At 53.5% G+C, this 14,213-nt stretch overlaps 5 protein-coding genes across 5 annotated transcripts; 3 read left to right on the forward strand and 2 right to left on the reverse strand.

Annotated features, from left to right (window-relative positions):
* Positions 1-207: 207 nt before the first annotated feature.
* BROUX77_001332 (uncharacterized protein) lies at positions 208-3,661 on the forward strand (the record flags this gene model as incomplete). Its single annotated transcript, XM_073745750.1, has 6 exons — positions 208-221; positions 302-420; positions 496-692; positions 753-1,136; positions 1,217-1,445; positions 1,503-3,661. The coding sequence occupies 6 exons, from the start codon at positions 208-210 to the stop codon at positions 3,659-3,661; spliced, it is 3,102 nt and encodes a 1,033-aa protein (XP_073609567.1).
* A 246-nt stretch (positions 3,662-3,907) lies between these two features.
* Positions 3,908-6,847, reverse strand: BROUX77_001333 (uncharacterized protein; the record flags this gene model as incomplete). Its single annotated transcript, XM_073745751.1, has 3 exons — positions 3,908-6,457; positions 6,540-6,721; positions 6,802-6,847. 3 exons carry the CDS (start codon positions 6,845-6,847, stop codon positions 3,908-3,910), a joined length of 2,778 nt encoding a protein of 925 aa, XP_073609568.1.
* Positions 6,848-9,597: 2,750 nt separating this feature from the next.
* On the forward strand, positions 9,598-11,130 carry BROUX77_001334 (uncharacterized protein; the record flags this gene model as incomplete). Its single annotated transcript, XM_073745752.1, has 3 exons — positions 9,598-10,066; positions 10,135-10,507; positions 10,590-11,130. The coding sequence occupies 3 exons, from the start codon at positions 9,598-9,600 to the stop codon at positions 11,128-11,130; spliced, it is 1,383 nt and encodes a 460-aa protein (XP_073609569.1).
* A 338-nt stretch (positions 11,131-11,468) lies between these two features.
* On the reverse strand, positions 11,469-11,983 carry BROUX77_001335 (uncharacterized protein; the record flags this gene model as incomplete). Its single annotated transcript, XM_073745753.1, has 3 exons — positions 11,469-11,780; positions 11,871-11,915; positions 11,981-11,983. 3 exons carry the CDS (start codon positions 11,981-11,983, stop codon positions 11,469-11,471), a joined length of 360 nt encoding a protein of 119 aa, XP_073609570.1.
* A 996-nt stretch (positions 11,984-12,979) lies between these two features.
* On the forward strand, positions 12,980-13,752 carry BROUX77_001336 (uncharacterized protein; the record flags this gene model as incomplete). The annotated part of the gene is made up of 3 exons (XM_073745754.1): positions 12,980-13,310; positions 13,384-13,510; positions 13,578-13,752. The coding sequence occupies 3 exons, from the start codon at positions 12,980-12,982 to the stop codon at positions 13,750-13,752; spliced, it is 633 nt and encodes a 210-aa protein (XP_073609571.1).
* Positions 13,753-14,213: the final 461 nt, after the last annotated feature.

Here is a 14,213-nt window from a genome sequence, read left to right on the forward strand (position 1 = left end):
GAAACCCAGAGCAGAGCGGCATTTCTTCGCTACCTCAGCTACGATTCGGCATTTATCACTCGCACCCTGCCAATCTTCAGCCTCGCCTCAGTGTCCCCGCCGCGGGGGACTTGTTGCATGGACCCAGACCACAGTGACGTCCACAGTACGCAAAAAGACTACAAGACTGCCATTGCAAACTCACTGGCAGACCGACCGCCACAATGTATGCAATCCGCCCCGTACGATCTGGTGACAATGGTTGTGGGGAGAGATAGCGACATCGCCTGTTCTTGGGAGCTGACTATCCTTCATGCTACAGGTTTGAGAAGTCGCTGTACGACCTCATCCGCGGGTTGCGGAACCACAAGGGCAAAGAGCGCGAGTACATCCAGAACTGTCTGAAAGAATGCCGAGCCGAGATCAAAGGCCCTGATTTAGGTGAGTCCGTGTCCCGATTCCACCGTTTGCCATGGTCCATCACCAGGCATGGACTGCTGCTGACCTGAGCCGTAGACATCAAGGCCACAGCTCTGCTAAAGCTGGTCTACCTTGAGATGATTGGCTTTGACATGTCATGGGCCTCGTTCCACGTGCTGGAAGTCATGTCCTCGGCAAAATACCGCCAGAAGCGTGTTGGGTATCTGGCTGCTGCGCAGAGCTTCCACTCAGACACAGAAGTGTTGATGCTGGCTACCAATCTAATGAAGAAGGTAAAACGCCTAGTCTAATCACTTGCGATGTAGCCATACTGATAAGTCTCGCTGCTTCAGGATTTAGGAGCTACTGCCGGCCCCGTAATGACGCTTCCGATTGTAACGCTTCCACATGTCCTCAATCCATCTCTTGCCGTGTCCACGCAAATGGATCTCATGCCCCGCCTCAACCACTCGAATCCGAATATCCGCAAGAAAGCCATTGTTACGCTGTACCGCATGGCGCTGGTATACCCTGAAACGCTCGTTGCAGCCTGGCCCAAGATCAAGGAACGGCTTATGGATAAGAGCGAAGACTCCAGCGTTACTGCGGCTATTGTTAGCGTCATTTGCGAGTTGGGCTGGCGCAGGCCACACGATTTCTTGCCGCTGGCACCGCGGCTGTTTGAGCTGCTGGTGGATGCCGGTAATAATTGGATGGCCATAAAATTAATCAAGCTGGTGAGCATACTAGTCCTACACAATAGCCAGCGACGCTGTCGTGGTATGCTTCTATTTTCTAACTCTGATTTTGTTTTTAGTTTGCAACGTTAACACCGCTTGAGCCCAGGTTGGTTCGCAAACTACTTCCGCCTTTAACTGAGCTTATTCGCACGACTCCTGCCATGTCACTTCTTTACGAGTGTATAAATGGCATTATCCAGGGTGGCATTCTCGGCAGTGAGGGCGAGGACTCTGGACGCGAGGAGATTGCCACCTTGTGTGTCGAGAAACTTAGGAGCATGATTATGGTGGATGGTGACCCAAACCGTAAGTTTCGACTATTTCCTGCATGCTTGTTAATCTAAGCATACTAACTAGAAACAGTGAAATACGTTGCTCTACTGGCTTTTAACAAAATCGTCGTCACACACGCGTATTTAGTGGCCCAACAAGAAGATGTCATCCTTGAATGCATCGACAGTCCTGATATCACGATCCGCGTCAAAGCCCTTGACCTCGTACAGGGCATGGTCAAATCCGACAACCTCATCACAATTGTTAGTCGTCTTATGAGACAGCTCAAGTCATCAAAAGATGTTGCTGAAGCTGCAGAGTTGGAACCCATGGCCGCCTCTGAAGCATATGATGAGGAAGAGCCCCAGCCCCAAGCACGGAAACTGAAAGCCAAAAAGCAGGAGCAGTCACTCCCTCAAGATTACCAGGTTGACGTCATTGGCAAAATTCTCAACATGTGCACAGAAAACAACTATGACAACATTGCCGACTTTGAGTGGTACATGGACGTCCTCACACAATTGGTTCGAGTAGCACCTGCACCACAACCTTTGGAGGGCAACCTTGACGTACAGGACTTGTCCGAATCTCCGTCAAGTATTGTCGTTAGGAGAATAGGAGACGAAATACGAAATCTCGCTGTCAAGGTCAAGGCACTGCGTCCTGCTGTTGTTCAGGCTGCCGAACGCATTCTCACAGAAATTACACAGGAGTCTATAGCTGGTCATCAAATCGCATGTGCGGCGCTAAGATCTATTTCCTGGGTGCTAGGAGAATATGCTGACTATCTTTTGTCTGATGACGTGACTTTAAGCTCACTCTTGCAAGTGATTTCACGCACTAGCTGCCCCGACATCCTGATGAACTGCATCCAAGCAGTCGTCAAAGTCCTTTCTTCAATGACATCAGACGAAAATGACGAATGGTTGCCAGAGCGTAAGACTAGAGTATCGCTTCTATTGGCCAGAGTTCTGCACACGCTTGAGCCGCTGGCTTCCCATCCCAACCTTGAGATCCAAGAACGAGCCGTCCAATTTGTAGAGCTTCTCAAACTCGCATCTGAAGCTGTCAATAAACAGCCACCCACTACGGACGAAGTAGAGCAAGACCCTCCCTTGCTTCTGACACAAGCCATTCCCTCATTATTCAATGGCTGGGAAATCAAGTCCATGGCTCCAGGTGCCCAACTCAACGTTCCCTTACCTCCAGATCTTGACTTGGATACACCTATCCACCCCGACCTTGCACAGCTGTTATCACGCGCGGATTTTATCAATGTCGACGATACCGAGGCCGATGAGTTCGACCTATACTACTACCAACGGACAGCACCGAAGTTCGTTTCTTCTTCCGACAACAACTTGAACGCCCCTGCAATCAGCAAGCTTTCCAATGCAAATGACAGCTACTCAGGGTCATACCAACAAAGCGAAGACGACTACCTAGATCCCGATATTGTGGCTCGACGCAAGGCTGAACGAGCTGAGCGTAACAAGGACGACCCGTTCTATATTGGGGCGGATAGTGGTGCAAATAGGACGTCCACGCCAATCCACAACATTCTTCACGATTCCAACGGTGATAGTCTAGATATCGACGCCATTCCTGTCATGCAACTGGATCTTACTAAGCTGCCCTCTGGATCTGGGTCGTCGGTCTTTGCGCCCAAGTCCCGGACTGCTCCACCAACCAAGTCACTTGTTGTCGTTGCCGCCGATGAAACACTTGGTAGCTCTGGGGCTTCCTCGCCGAACAACTATGATAGCGATCAAAAGAATCGACGCGCGGCTACAAGCAAAAAGTCAAAGACTAAGCAGTCTCTATTAGGAGTTGACTCTAGCTCACTAGCTACACTCAGCCTAACGCCCCCTTCAGGCTCGACTCCAGGCTTGGCCTCCATCAACCCCTACGAGTACGAAAAGCAGAAGCAAGACGAGGTTGAGATGATCAAAGCGATGAAGGAGGTTGAGAAGCTGCGGCTGCAAATGCAGCGCGCAAATGAGCGGGTACAGGTGGCGCAGGGCGTCGACATGGAGGGTACTGTGATCAAGAAGAAGACCAAGGCCAAGGCGAAGAGCAAGACAAAGAAGAGCGAGGCCGATGAGGCGGACACGGGCGGTGAGGCAGTAGTTAAAAAGAAGAAGAAGAAGACGGTGGTGATGGAAGGGGCTGAGGACGGAGTCGTCAAGCCGAAGAAGAAAAAGAAGAAGGAGAAGCTGGAAGGAGAAGCTGGAAGGCCGGCAGAGTAACAGAGTTAAGATGTCGAATAAACAGCCACACGTATTGCGCTGGTCATTACTAGAGGAACAGTCACGAGCTACGAGGATAGGGGAAGGATCTACAAGAAGATTAAGCATTTTCGTTTTTGTATTCATAATCATCAACAGATGGACATAAATCAAGCCATACATCACACGCCCGAGCGTCGGCCTTTCACAACAGAGAAATCAAGCAGAAGAGACAACCAAGACAACGACGAACAACTCAACGCCCATCTACAACTCCATCGGCTTATCCTCCAGCGTCACGCCACGCACCCCGCGAGTCGTCGACTCCACAGGTGTCGTCGGCACCGATCCCGACGCTGCCATCTCCTTATCCTTAAAGGCCGCAATAGCCGCCGCCACACCGCCCTGCGACGTGACTGTCAGCCGTCTCGGCGCGCTAACGCCCGAGCTTGTCGAGCCCGCGGCCATACTGCTCGTCGAGAAGCGCGCCGCGTTTGTGCGGCCCAGCGAGTTGCGCTTCTGCAGCGGCGAGTCCATCAGCTCGGCGTGTCGCGCGGGCGCACCGTACTCGGACCCCGCGTTGGAGCCGGACACTGAGCCGGCTGAGCCGGGCGGCGTGGCTGTCGACGCCGCTGTCGACGTGGTGGTGTCTTTGCCGTTCAGCGGGCTGGCTGCCGCTGCTGCTGCCGACTGCTGCTGCTTCTGTGTCGGCGACCCGGCCAGCGGCACTTCGAGCGACTGGCGCTTAGCCGTCAGCGATCCGAGGCTGCTGCGGTGGCGCTCCGAGTTAACGGTCGGCGAAGCGATGGGGAAACGAGTCTCGGGCCCGCCAACGGAGCGGTCGCGGCGGTGGCTGCCGCGCGGGCCGGGCGCGGGCGATGTGGCGCGACTGCGGCTCCCGCTGGCCTTTTCCATCAGCAGGCGGTTGCGCTCCTCGACGAGGGTTTTGCGGTTGCTCTCGTTGGTGCTGATGGCGCGCGGGCGCAGGACGCTGGCGCTGCTGGTGCTGTTGTTCTGCGTGGCCATGCGCTTGAGCTCGCTGAAGATGGCGTCCTTGTAAGCGAATAGGTCGCGCACTAGCCGGTAGCTGTGGCGCTCCTCCATGGTCAGCGACGTCTCGACACGCGGGCGCAGGATGCACGGTGCCAGGGAGGTGGCCAACGCGGTGATGTAGGTCTCGTCGGCCGACGTCAGATCAATCAACCGCGTGAAGTGGTTCATGCAGGCGTCCAGAGTCGCGATGTTGGTCAGGCGCAGCTGCGAGAGCGTCTGCTGTAGCACGGGTATGCGGGCGATCTCGGTGCCCTCGGATGTGGGCGTGTTGTACACGGTGCGGATGATTTCGTACACGTGCGAAGACACAAGGGAGTCGGGCAGCTCGAGCAGGTACAGTCGCAGCAGGCTAGCAACAGTTGGGATGTCAAAGTCCGCAAACACCTCGGGGCCGATGACCTTGCCGTCGTTCAGTCGATTGCGCAGCTTGTGAGTGGCGGCCAACGGTACGTCAGCCAGCCACACGCCGCGCCGGGCTTCATCGCCTTCAAGATCGGGATAGTGCAGGTCAAGGTAGGTCAGAATGGTGGTGATGATCAGCGGGACGCGCTTTTTGTCAGCACGGGCGCGAGCCTCGAGGTCGATGCCGAAGATCTGGTCGCCGATCTTGTTGTAGTAGTTCTCATAGACTACGACGCGCGGGATGAAGCTGCCGGTGCGGTAGTTCTCCAGCAGGTAGCGCAGGTCATTGTTGGGCTGGATGGTTTCTTGGAACAGCATCATGTTGTCGATGGTCGACTGCAGCGCGGGGATGACGTTGCCAATGGCGCCGGAGAAATCCAGCAGGACTGTCTTGAGCGCCTTGAGGCGGTCCAGCTCGCAGCGCTCAAGGAACTTAAGGTACACCATAATAGCCTCTTCCAAATCGCAGCGCAAATCATCGAGCCGGCGGACTCCTGCGCGGTACTTATCGTCGCTCTCGCGGGCCTCACGGCGCATCTTGTCGCCAGGCGTCTCGCCGGGGTGCGCATTGTTGAGCACGTTCCATCCAGACAAGTACTCGCTGACAGCGCCGACGACGGGCGAGCTAGTGCCGTCGTCGCTGCCCGTAGCCGGCAGCGAAAAGGCGCGGATAAAGGGCAGCTTCTTCTCGGGCACACCGGCAATCTCAAAGGCTTTGGACCGCCATTGGTAGAATAGCTTCGAGCTGTTGGCAAATGTGTTGCCAACGTTGCCGACGAGGCGCAGAAAGCCGTTGGTGACGAGGTCCTGGCCGATGCGCTCGGCCTGGCTGACACTTGTGGTGTTCATGTGCTTGTGTAGATATTCGACAATGTCGGAGCCGCATGTGGTGTTCGGGTATGTGCCGAGGATGGGCACCTTGGTCTCGCCAAGCTTGACGTGCGTCAGGGCGTGCGATAGGATCTTCTTGAGCTGCTCGGTGTGATAGACATCGTCGCCAATCTCATATACGGCCTCCTCGACGGCGTCCTTGATCTCCTTGTTTTCAATGACCTTAATCTCGGGGATCTGGCTCTTGGGGCTCGTTTCGGGGTCCTGGAAGGCCAGCTTATTTTCCTCCTCGAGATCCTCGACAAGCCGGCACTTGTTGAAGTAGTTGCTACGGAGCTTCTTGACGGTCTCGACTTGCGCTTCGTGTGCCTTGACGCGGGTCTGGAGCTCGTCTTGGCACTCCTGTACACGGGAATCATGGGCGTCGCACCACCGCGAGAACGGCACGACCACCAGATCGCGGATGCTCTGTGCCATGCGCTTGTGGGTCCGGGCGCCGTCTTCCATGTTGCCGCGGACACCCTCGTAGGCCTATGGGAGCGGGCGGAGAGTGGTTAGCGTTGTGTAGCTGCGACAAGAGCATCAAAGGATAGACAAGGCACCACAGGCATACCTTGCGCATAGTAGCGCCGTCGTCTCGCGAGAAGCCGCCATTGATCTTTTCGGCGGCAACAGCAATATCGCCCAGCTTGGCGCTATAAAGCTCTTCAGCTTCAGCCCGCATCCGGGCAATGGTTAGAATCTGGCGGTTTTCTGCTGTGCCCTGCTCCAGCTTGGTAAACAGCACCTGGAGGCCTACGATTTGCATGTAGGGTTAGTTATACATTGTCCCAGCCATAGCGGGGGAACCCCAGGTCGACTTGGCTGGCTCTCACCTGAGGCGTAGTCTGCAGACCAGAACGAGTCCGTGAAGCTCGGCATGGTCACGGGATGCAAAAGGTGTAGTATAGATTAAGAGATGTGGATTGTAGCGATGGCAAAGCCTAGAGGCTAGCTCAAAGGCTGCGGTCTGGTCGTTCAAACGAGAGTCTAGAATCGCGCGTTGGTAGATGGCGGATTCACTGGTGAAGGGACCCCGGCGACAGCGGATACAAGTTCGGAATAGCGAAGCGAAGCAGACCTCGCGGCCGATGGAAAAGTATTCGTTGGTCGCAGTGTCGCGATGTGAAGGAAAGCGTGGCGGTATATGTGTGTTGGAATATATGCGAATAGGGAAAAGATCAAAGCTTTGAGCTGTGTTATCGTCGTATACAGGCTCGCCCAAGGACGTCGAGGGACCTAGAAAACACCGAAAAAGCCAAGTATCACGTCTCTTGTTTCAAGCAAAAAATGGTCGTCTAGTAGCCCGATACTCGAAAGAGGGAAAGGGGATGTTGTCGATCGAGGCAGGAGACGCTCGAAACTGTAGAAAGATGGAGAGAAATAAAATGTGGCTTAATCGAGGCCTAACTAGTTAATGTCGTCGTCGATGAAGGACAAAAATCGCAATTGCCAGAGAACGATTGGGACGAAAAAGCCACCCCAAGTCAGGCAACTACCCAAGAAAAACAGCAAGCGAAATTCTTCAAGAAGGAAGAGATGAAAACAAGGAAGGCGTATTAAAAATTGGATTTAGCAGAAGAAGAAAAAAAGAAAAAAAAGGAAAGAACACACTTGACCCTCAGGATCAGATTGTGCCAAAAGTGCAACTGCCTCCTTATAACACAAGGGAACGAACCAAAACCTTATGGCGGGGGCAATTGCTGGTTTTGCGTGGTCGTTCTTTCCAGGCCAGCCGTGCGACATCACTGGGCACGAGGCCACTAAGTGTTCCTTGCTATTTTCTTTTTTTTTTTGCTTGTTCTTTGGCCGGCAGCTGAGAATCGACAAGGCGGCGGCCCTTGGTACCTTGCTACTACGGATGTCGTAACCAGTTCGTCTGCCGCAATGCGTCGTCCCATCCTAACTTGTCTCTTCTATTCTTCTATACTGCCAACCCCCTTCTTCCTCCTCGAGACCAGCCCGTCGTCGGCCACCCAAGTGCTGGCCAGGCTCGCCGGCCCAGCCTAAACTAGCACCTACGCTCTTCGTTGTGTGTAGCTAGTTGGCTCTCTGCTGACATGCGCAATAGTGTTTCGGCCTATTGGAGCCAATCCCCTCCTTCAGCTGCCCTCCTTTCCTCCTCCTTCCCATGTGTCTTTTTTTCTTCCCAGTTTGCACCACATGGTTTTAGCAGTCAGTCCCTCTTCCACTCCTCTGTTGCTCCTCTCCAGCTTTGCTTGTCCTTGCGCTGCTTCACCTTGCGCTGCCTCTTCATGCCCGGTGCCTTGGTCTCCTCGGCTTCAATGCCACTACCACTTAATCATGCATTGTGTGCCCCTTTTGCCGTGCATATCATCTCATCTTAATTACGTCTGTCACAGCAAAGCCCATGTCTTAACAAGAACCAACTCGCTGCCACAAGCAACCAGTCCACGCGCTCTTGTTTACCCGTCTGTTATGTTGTGCTTTTTACTCGTACCAAGACAAGTGTCATACATATCAGTCCTCTGGCCTATGAAACTAGGGTTCAGTTGAGCCCAGCGGCTACATAACCGCCCCCATTCCAGCATGTACAAAGTCCATACGAATCCGAAGAGCAGGAGCCACTGTCCATCATTGCCATTGGCCAAGCTTTCCTTTTGCATACCGGACAGCACCGTCCGCTTCGCCTCCTCCATCCTCAATGCCTTCAATCTAAATCGCAACATCTTCCTTCCCACGATCCAACAGAAGGCTTGGGCCAGCACAACCAAACTCAACCGCTTGTAAGATCCAGGGGGAGCAGCTAGCCGTCTGCTCCAAACAACCCTAGTAGTCTCCACACTGATGCTAACTCTTGTCTCAGGGAATAGGGACGAGGGAAATTCCAGAAGGTCGGATGGTTTGAGCCACAGTAGCCCTCTTACCAGCCCCTTGCCCTTGTCCTTGTCCTTGTCCACGCCTTTGATCCGCGATCTGCGGTTCTGGCTCTAGTTTCTATTTGGTGTGCAGGTCAGTCCGCCTTGGGAGCGAAGAGGTTGCCTTGTTAATACGGTTCCAAGCTTGAAGACACACTGATGCCCATGTCTGCATGTATCGCTGGAGCGAGTATCATATCATACAAGCAGTCCGGCTGTTCATGAATCCAAGGTCTTCTCCTCATGCTAACTATGCCTTTATTTATCCCCGGCAAGATCAACATAACCAGCAAGCTACATGAAACGCGGGTATTCGTATACAAATAGACCTGGATCTGTTCCCCTGTGAACAAGTCTTCTTTGTTTTACACGTCAACTAGCAAAAACGAAACATTAGTGGTCTCTCCCGCCGTTAGCCCGTCCACCTTGGACATGCCAGACGGGCGATTTGCAACTTGTACCAGAGGGTTAGATGTCTGCTGTTGGCGATGTTAACTTAGGGTATGAAGTGCATCTTACCCTAACCCTGTCGGTTTCCAACCTGGTAAGCCGTGATTTCCGAAAGCTCTCATTATAAATCATGGCCTTACAAGAGAGCTTGTCTCGTGAGGCTTAAAACTCAGGGACATGTTTGATACTTGCGGCCGTTTCCCTCATTAATACATACATGCATTCAATTTTACACATAATCTACATCATAACTCATCAGCTATCTTCTCGCCCTGTGACATCATTGAGACCTTGAAAAACACCATGTCGTCTCAGCCGCTACTCGACGGCGTCCCTCGAAAGGAACTGCTTCCCACTGCTCTAGGCACCCGCCGGTCTCCCAAGTCTCGGCTTTCCAAGGCCTTCAAGGCACTCTTCGTGAGTGCTGTAGCGCTGGGGGTTCTTTATAACACCAACACAGGTAATGGGGGCTGCATAGACACCATCTGGGATAGCATCTTTGGGCCCAAGAATACCACGCAGCGCGTAAGCCACATCCTGAGATCAACGCCGCTTATTGACGGCCACAACGATCTCCCGATATGGATCCTGGAGAAATACAGAAACCACATTTACAACGAAAGCTTCTCCGTGCCGTTCAGCCAGGGTGGGCTGCCGGGCCATGTTGATATCCCCCGTCTCCGAGAGGGACAGAACGGGGGCGCCTTCTGGAGTGTTTTCACACCGTGCCCATCGAATGGAAGCGATCTTTCAGATTCAAACTACGCCGCCTGTAAGACTAGTTATACACATGTTGTACCCCCCCCCCAGGAGAAACGCCATGTTGACCTTCCACTACAGCCGTACAGCTCACTCTACAGCAGATCGACCTGGTCGCACGCCTCAAAAAGGGGTATCCCAACGACTTTGCCGCCAACGGCGGCAGCACTCTCGCGATAGCCTCATTCTACCGTGGCAAGCTGATTTCACCACTGGGAGTTGAGGGTCTGCACCAAATTGGCAACTCGGTTGCTAACCTGCGGCGGTACTATGACATGGGCGTGCGATATGCCACTCTGACACATAACTGCCACAATGCTTTTGCCGATGCTGCGCTGCTGGAGAATCCGTTCCGTGTAGCAGAGCCGCTGTGGCATGGCCTGAGCCCGCGCGGCGAGAAGCTGGTTCATGAGATGAATCGCATTGGCATGATTGTTGATCTCTCCCACACTAGGTAAGTTGTCACTATTTATGTGCTCTGTTGGCGTAAATATTGACCGTGTTCCGTTTTACTGACTGCCGTGTACAACATCTAGCGAAGATACCATGATGCATGTACTCGGTGGAAAGGGCTGGGAGGGCAGCAAAGCCCCAATCATTTTCAGTCATAGCTCGGCCTTCACCATCTGCAACCACCCACGCAATGTCAAGGACCACGTGCTAGATCTCGTAAAGAAGACCAACTCAATTGTCATGGTCAACTTTAGCCCAGACTTCATCTCATGCAAGCCCCCGGGCAACCCGTTGGACCTACCTGAGCTTGTGCCCGAGAATAGCAACTTGGCACAAGTTGTGCGCCACGTCAAGCACATTGGAGATCGTATCGGCTACGACCACATCGGATTCGGCAGCGACTTTGACGGCATCATGAGTGTCCCCGACGGCCTGGAGGATGTCTCCAAGTACCCCAACTTGGTGGCTGCTTTGCTGGAAGATGGTGTATCTGATGCCGATGCCAGGAAGATTGTTGGTGGTAATTTGCTTCGTGTTTGGCGGGATGTCGAAGCCGTAGCCCGCAAGCTGCAGAGAGAAGGGTTTCCGGTTCTAGAGGACGACTTGGACAATCTACAGTGGTAGTGGATAGGCGGACTGTTTAGAAAGAAAGTTTAAATGCAGAAAAACAATTGCTTAAAGTAAAACACATGATAATCAATCCCAAGCCAACAGCCCAAACCACACGCCGTCTTGGTTTCCCATCGCGAAAATAGCCATGTACACGTATTGTTGCAAGTCCCAGCAAACACCGAGGCTTGCATTTGGGAGATACATGAGGAGTTTCATCCTCGTGGTTGATGTGCCGTTCAAGGCAGAACAAACACCCCTGTTATACCAACAGGTTCATCTCAAGGAACATCACATCGCTACTTGACATGGCCGATGTCGTCTTCCTGTTACACCAATACCGCAGCCATGGCTTAGCCTCTGCGGTCTAGACGATTGAGCTTCTTCGCATTGAAGATCTGGTTGCGTGTCCGCTGTCCACGCACAGGCAGGCCCATGGCATGACGACGGCCGCGGTACGATCCCATGTCCTTCAACCGCTGGATGCCCTCGCGCAGCTGGCGCCGCGCGTCGTTTTCAATGGTCATTTGGGATAGCTCGGCCGTCAGCGACGTCACCGTCTTGGCCGAGAGCGAGCCGATCTTGGCAAGAGGGTGGATTGAGTACTTGGCCATCAGGCGGTTGGCGGTGGTGGGGCCGAGAGCATAGAACGAGGTGAGGACTTTCTGGCGTAGGGGAAAGGTAGCGCGTTAGCGGTGTTATTATGCAGCCTTGACGAGAGAAGGCGCTTTGTATGGGAGGAGGGAGAAACGTACGTTCACGAGTTTGCTCTCGGCAAAGTTGACACTCATAACGAAGACCTGTAGGCACGAGTTAGCAATTTTTACGGGCTGCGGGCTGGGCTCTCCGCCGGACCGGAACGTACCATCTTGGCGGGTGGTTTGCGACCTTGCGGTGCTTTGAATAGGAGAAAAACAGCGAAGAAAAAATGGCACTGGCACTCGGGAAGGCGACCACCGGTTCGGAAGACTGCGCATAAGCTCTCGCATCATCAAGTCCACCCGCCCGCTTCACGGCCTCAAAAATCGACACCTAGCCGGAAACGCCTCTTATTGGCTGGCCTTGACCCATTTTGGGTGGGTGCTAGATCTCAGGCGCGCACGCACCTCCTGCGATCTAAGCACCCGCTACTGCCTATACTGGGGCTCCTAACGGGTGCCAAACTCTCAGACGACGTTCTTGGAGTTTCTGAGCTTGTCCCTTGACGAATTAGTGGCGCTTGCGCAGCAAGTGACATATTAAGTTAGTTTGGGGGGGAGTGGTGGAAAAAGCTCAAAGAAAAGTGGGGATGATCAGTCACGTAACGTCTGGGCAATGCGTGGTCCAGTTACTTTCCTAGCACTGAGTGAGCTTGTGACTTTCCTAGTATTGAGTGAGCCTGCCACTCTCTAAGCACTGCTTGAGCCTGTGACGCTTTTAACACTGCTCGGCCCCTTTACATTTCTAGAAGGCCTTTTCTCTAAGTTGCTTGAATATGTGGTTTAGGCGGAGAGTTAGTAATAATGCGGACTGAGGACGATAACTTACACGCATACATACGGAGTGCTCAGGTTTTGGCATGATAGATTGTTCCAGTGTTTTTGGGTTCCTATAGTTAAGGGTTAATCGATCCGGGATTCTATGTACACTACTCGCAAGCGCCATTATTTAGCACCGCTGCACTATAGGCCAGGGGCTGGGGGAACTATTTCTGCTGGACAAGGAAACGTAGCGTTAATCGAGGGGCAAGCTTGATACAGCAAAGCCCCCCAATCCGTTTCTCTTTAAAGGCTCGCCTCCTGCTGACGCCAGCTGTGCGCTTTCTCTCTCTTCTTTTTCTCTCCTGGTTCATCCAACTCTCCATCCAATTGAATTGCGCCTCAAGATGACTGGTTTCTCTTTCAGAGGCGTCTTCCTCTCCTTCTTCCTGCTCCTTGCAGGCCTGCTCTTCTTCGCCCAGCCTGCCGAGGCAGCTCTGGGCCCCAAGATCACCCACAAGGTCTATTTCGACCTGACCCAAGACGGCAAGCCGCTTGGTCGTGTCGTCATGGGCCTCTACGGCAAGACCGTCCGTGACACGGCTGAGAACTTCCGCATGCTGGCTACGGGCGAGAAGGGCTTTGGCTACGAGGGCTCCATCTTCCACCGCGTCATCAAGGACTTCATGATCCAGGGCGGTGACTTCACCAACCACGACGGCACCGGTGGCAAGTCCAGTAAGTACAGCCTCTGCTGACCAACTCGGCGGCTCTGCGTCTTCGGTGGGCCAATTCTAACAGGCATATCTAGTTTACGGCCGGACCTTCCCCGACGAGAACTTCAAGCTCACCCACTCCAAGAAGGGCGTGTTGTCCATGGCCAACTCCGGCAAGGACACCAACGGCTCCCAGTTCTTCATCACCACCTCTGTGACCAGGTATGTGTACAGACCTTGGCGAACACACTCTGGTATAACATCTCTGCTAACCTCCTCTTCCCTCCAGCTGGCTCGACGGCAAGCACGTCGTCTTTGGCGAGGTCCTCGAGGGCTACGACATTATCGAAAAGATTCAGTCGTCTGCCACCCACCCCGGCGACAGGCCCGTTGAGGAAGTCAAGATCTTCAAGTCTGGCGAAATCACCGATGTTCCTCCCGAAGGTATCCACGTGGAACTGTAAACAGAGCACGCAAAGATTAGATGCACAGCATACCCACCTCTCCATGTCAATGACATCTATTCAATACTCCCACTCTCTCCAAGACAACCATACCTGATACACGTGTCTGTGAACGCCATATCCATTTCCACTTCCATCATTCTCTGCCCTCATCTTGCGCGACGCATTTGTAGTGAATGACAGCTGCGACTCTACAAGAAAAGCCAAGCGTTCCATGTCGCTGTTTCTTTGCGTGTCTCTTGTAAACAACAAAAAACAAAAAAAAAACACAAAACTTGGCATGTCTGCTACTTCGTCCGGATCTTACTGATACGTCTCGGTCTCTCGCCACCACTACAGGAATCGAAGGCACCATCCTCTTTGCCGAGGGCTTCGGAGGCCTCGGCGACGGCGCCATCTCCGAGGCCGACGAGGTCCTCAAGACCCAGGACTTCAAGGCCGGCCTCAAGCTCGAGTCTAAC

Source organism: Berkeleyomyces rouxiae (assembly GCF_048999995.1).
Source record: "Berkeleyomyces rouxiae strain 22BRR77 chromosome Unknown BrBRR77_ptg000001l, whole genome shotgun sequence".
NCBI lineage: Eukaryota > Fungi > Ascomycota > Sordariomycetes > Microascales > Ceratocystidaceae > Berkeleyomyces > Berkeleyomyces rouxiae.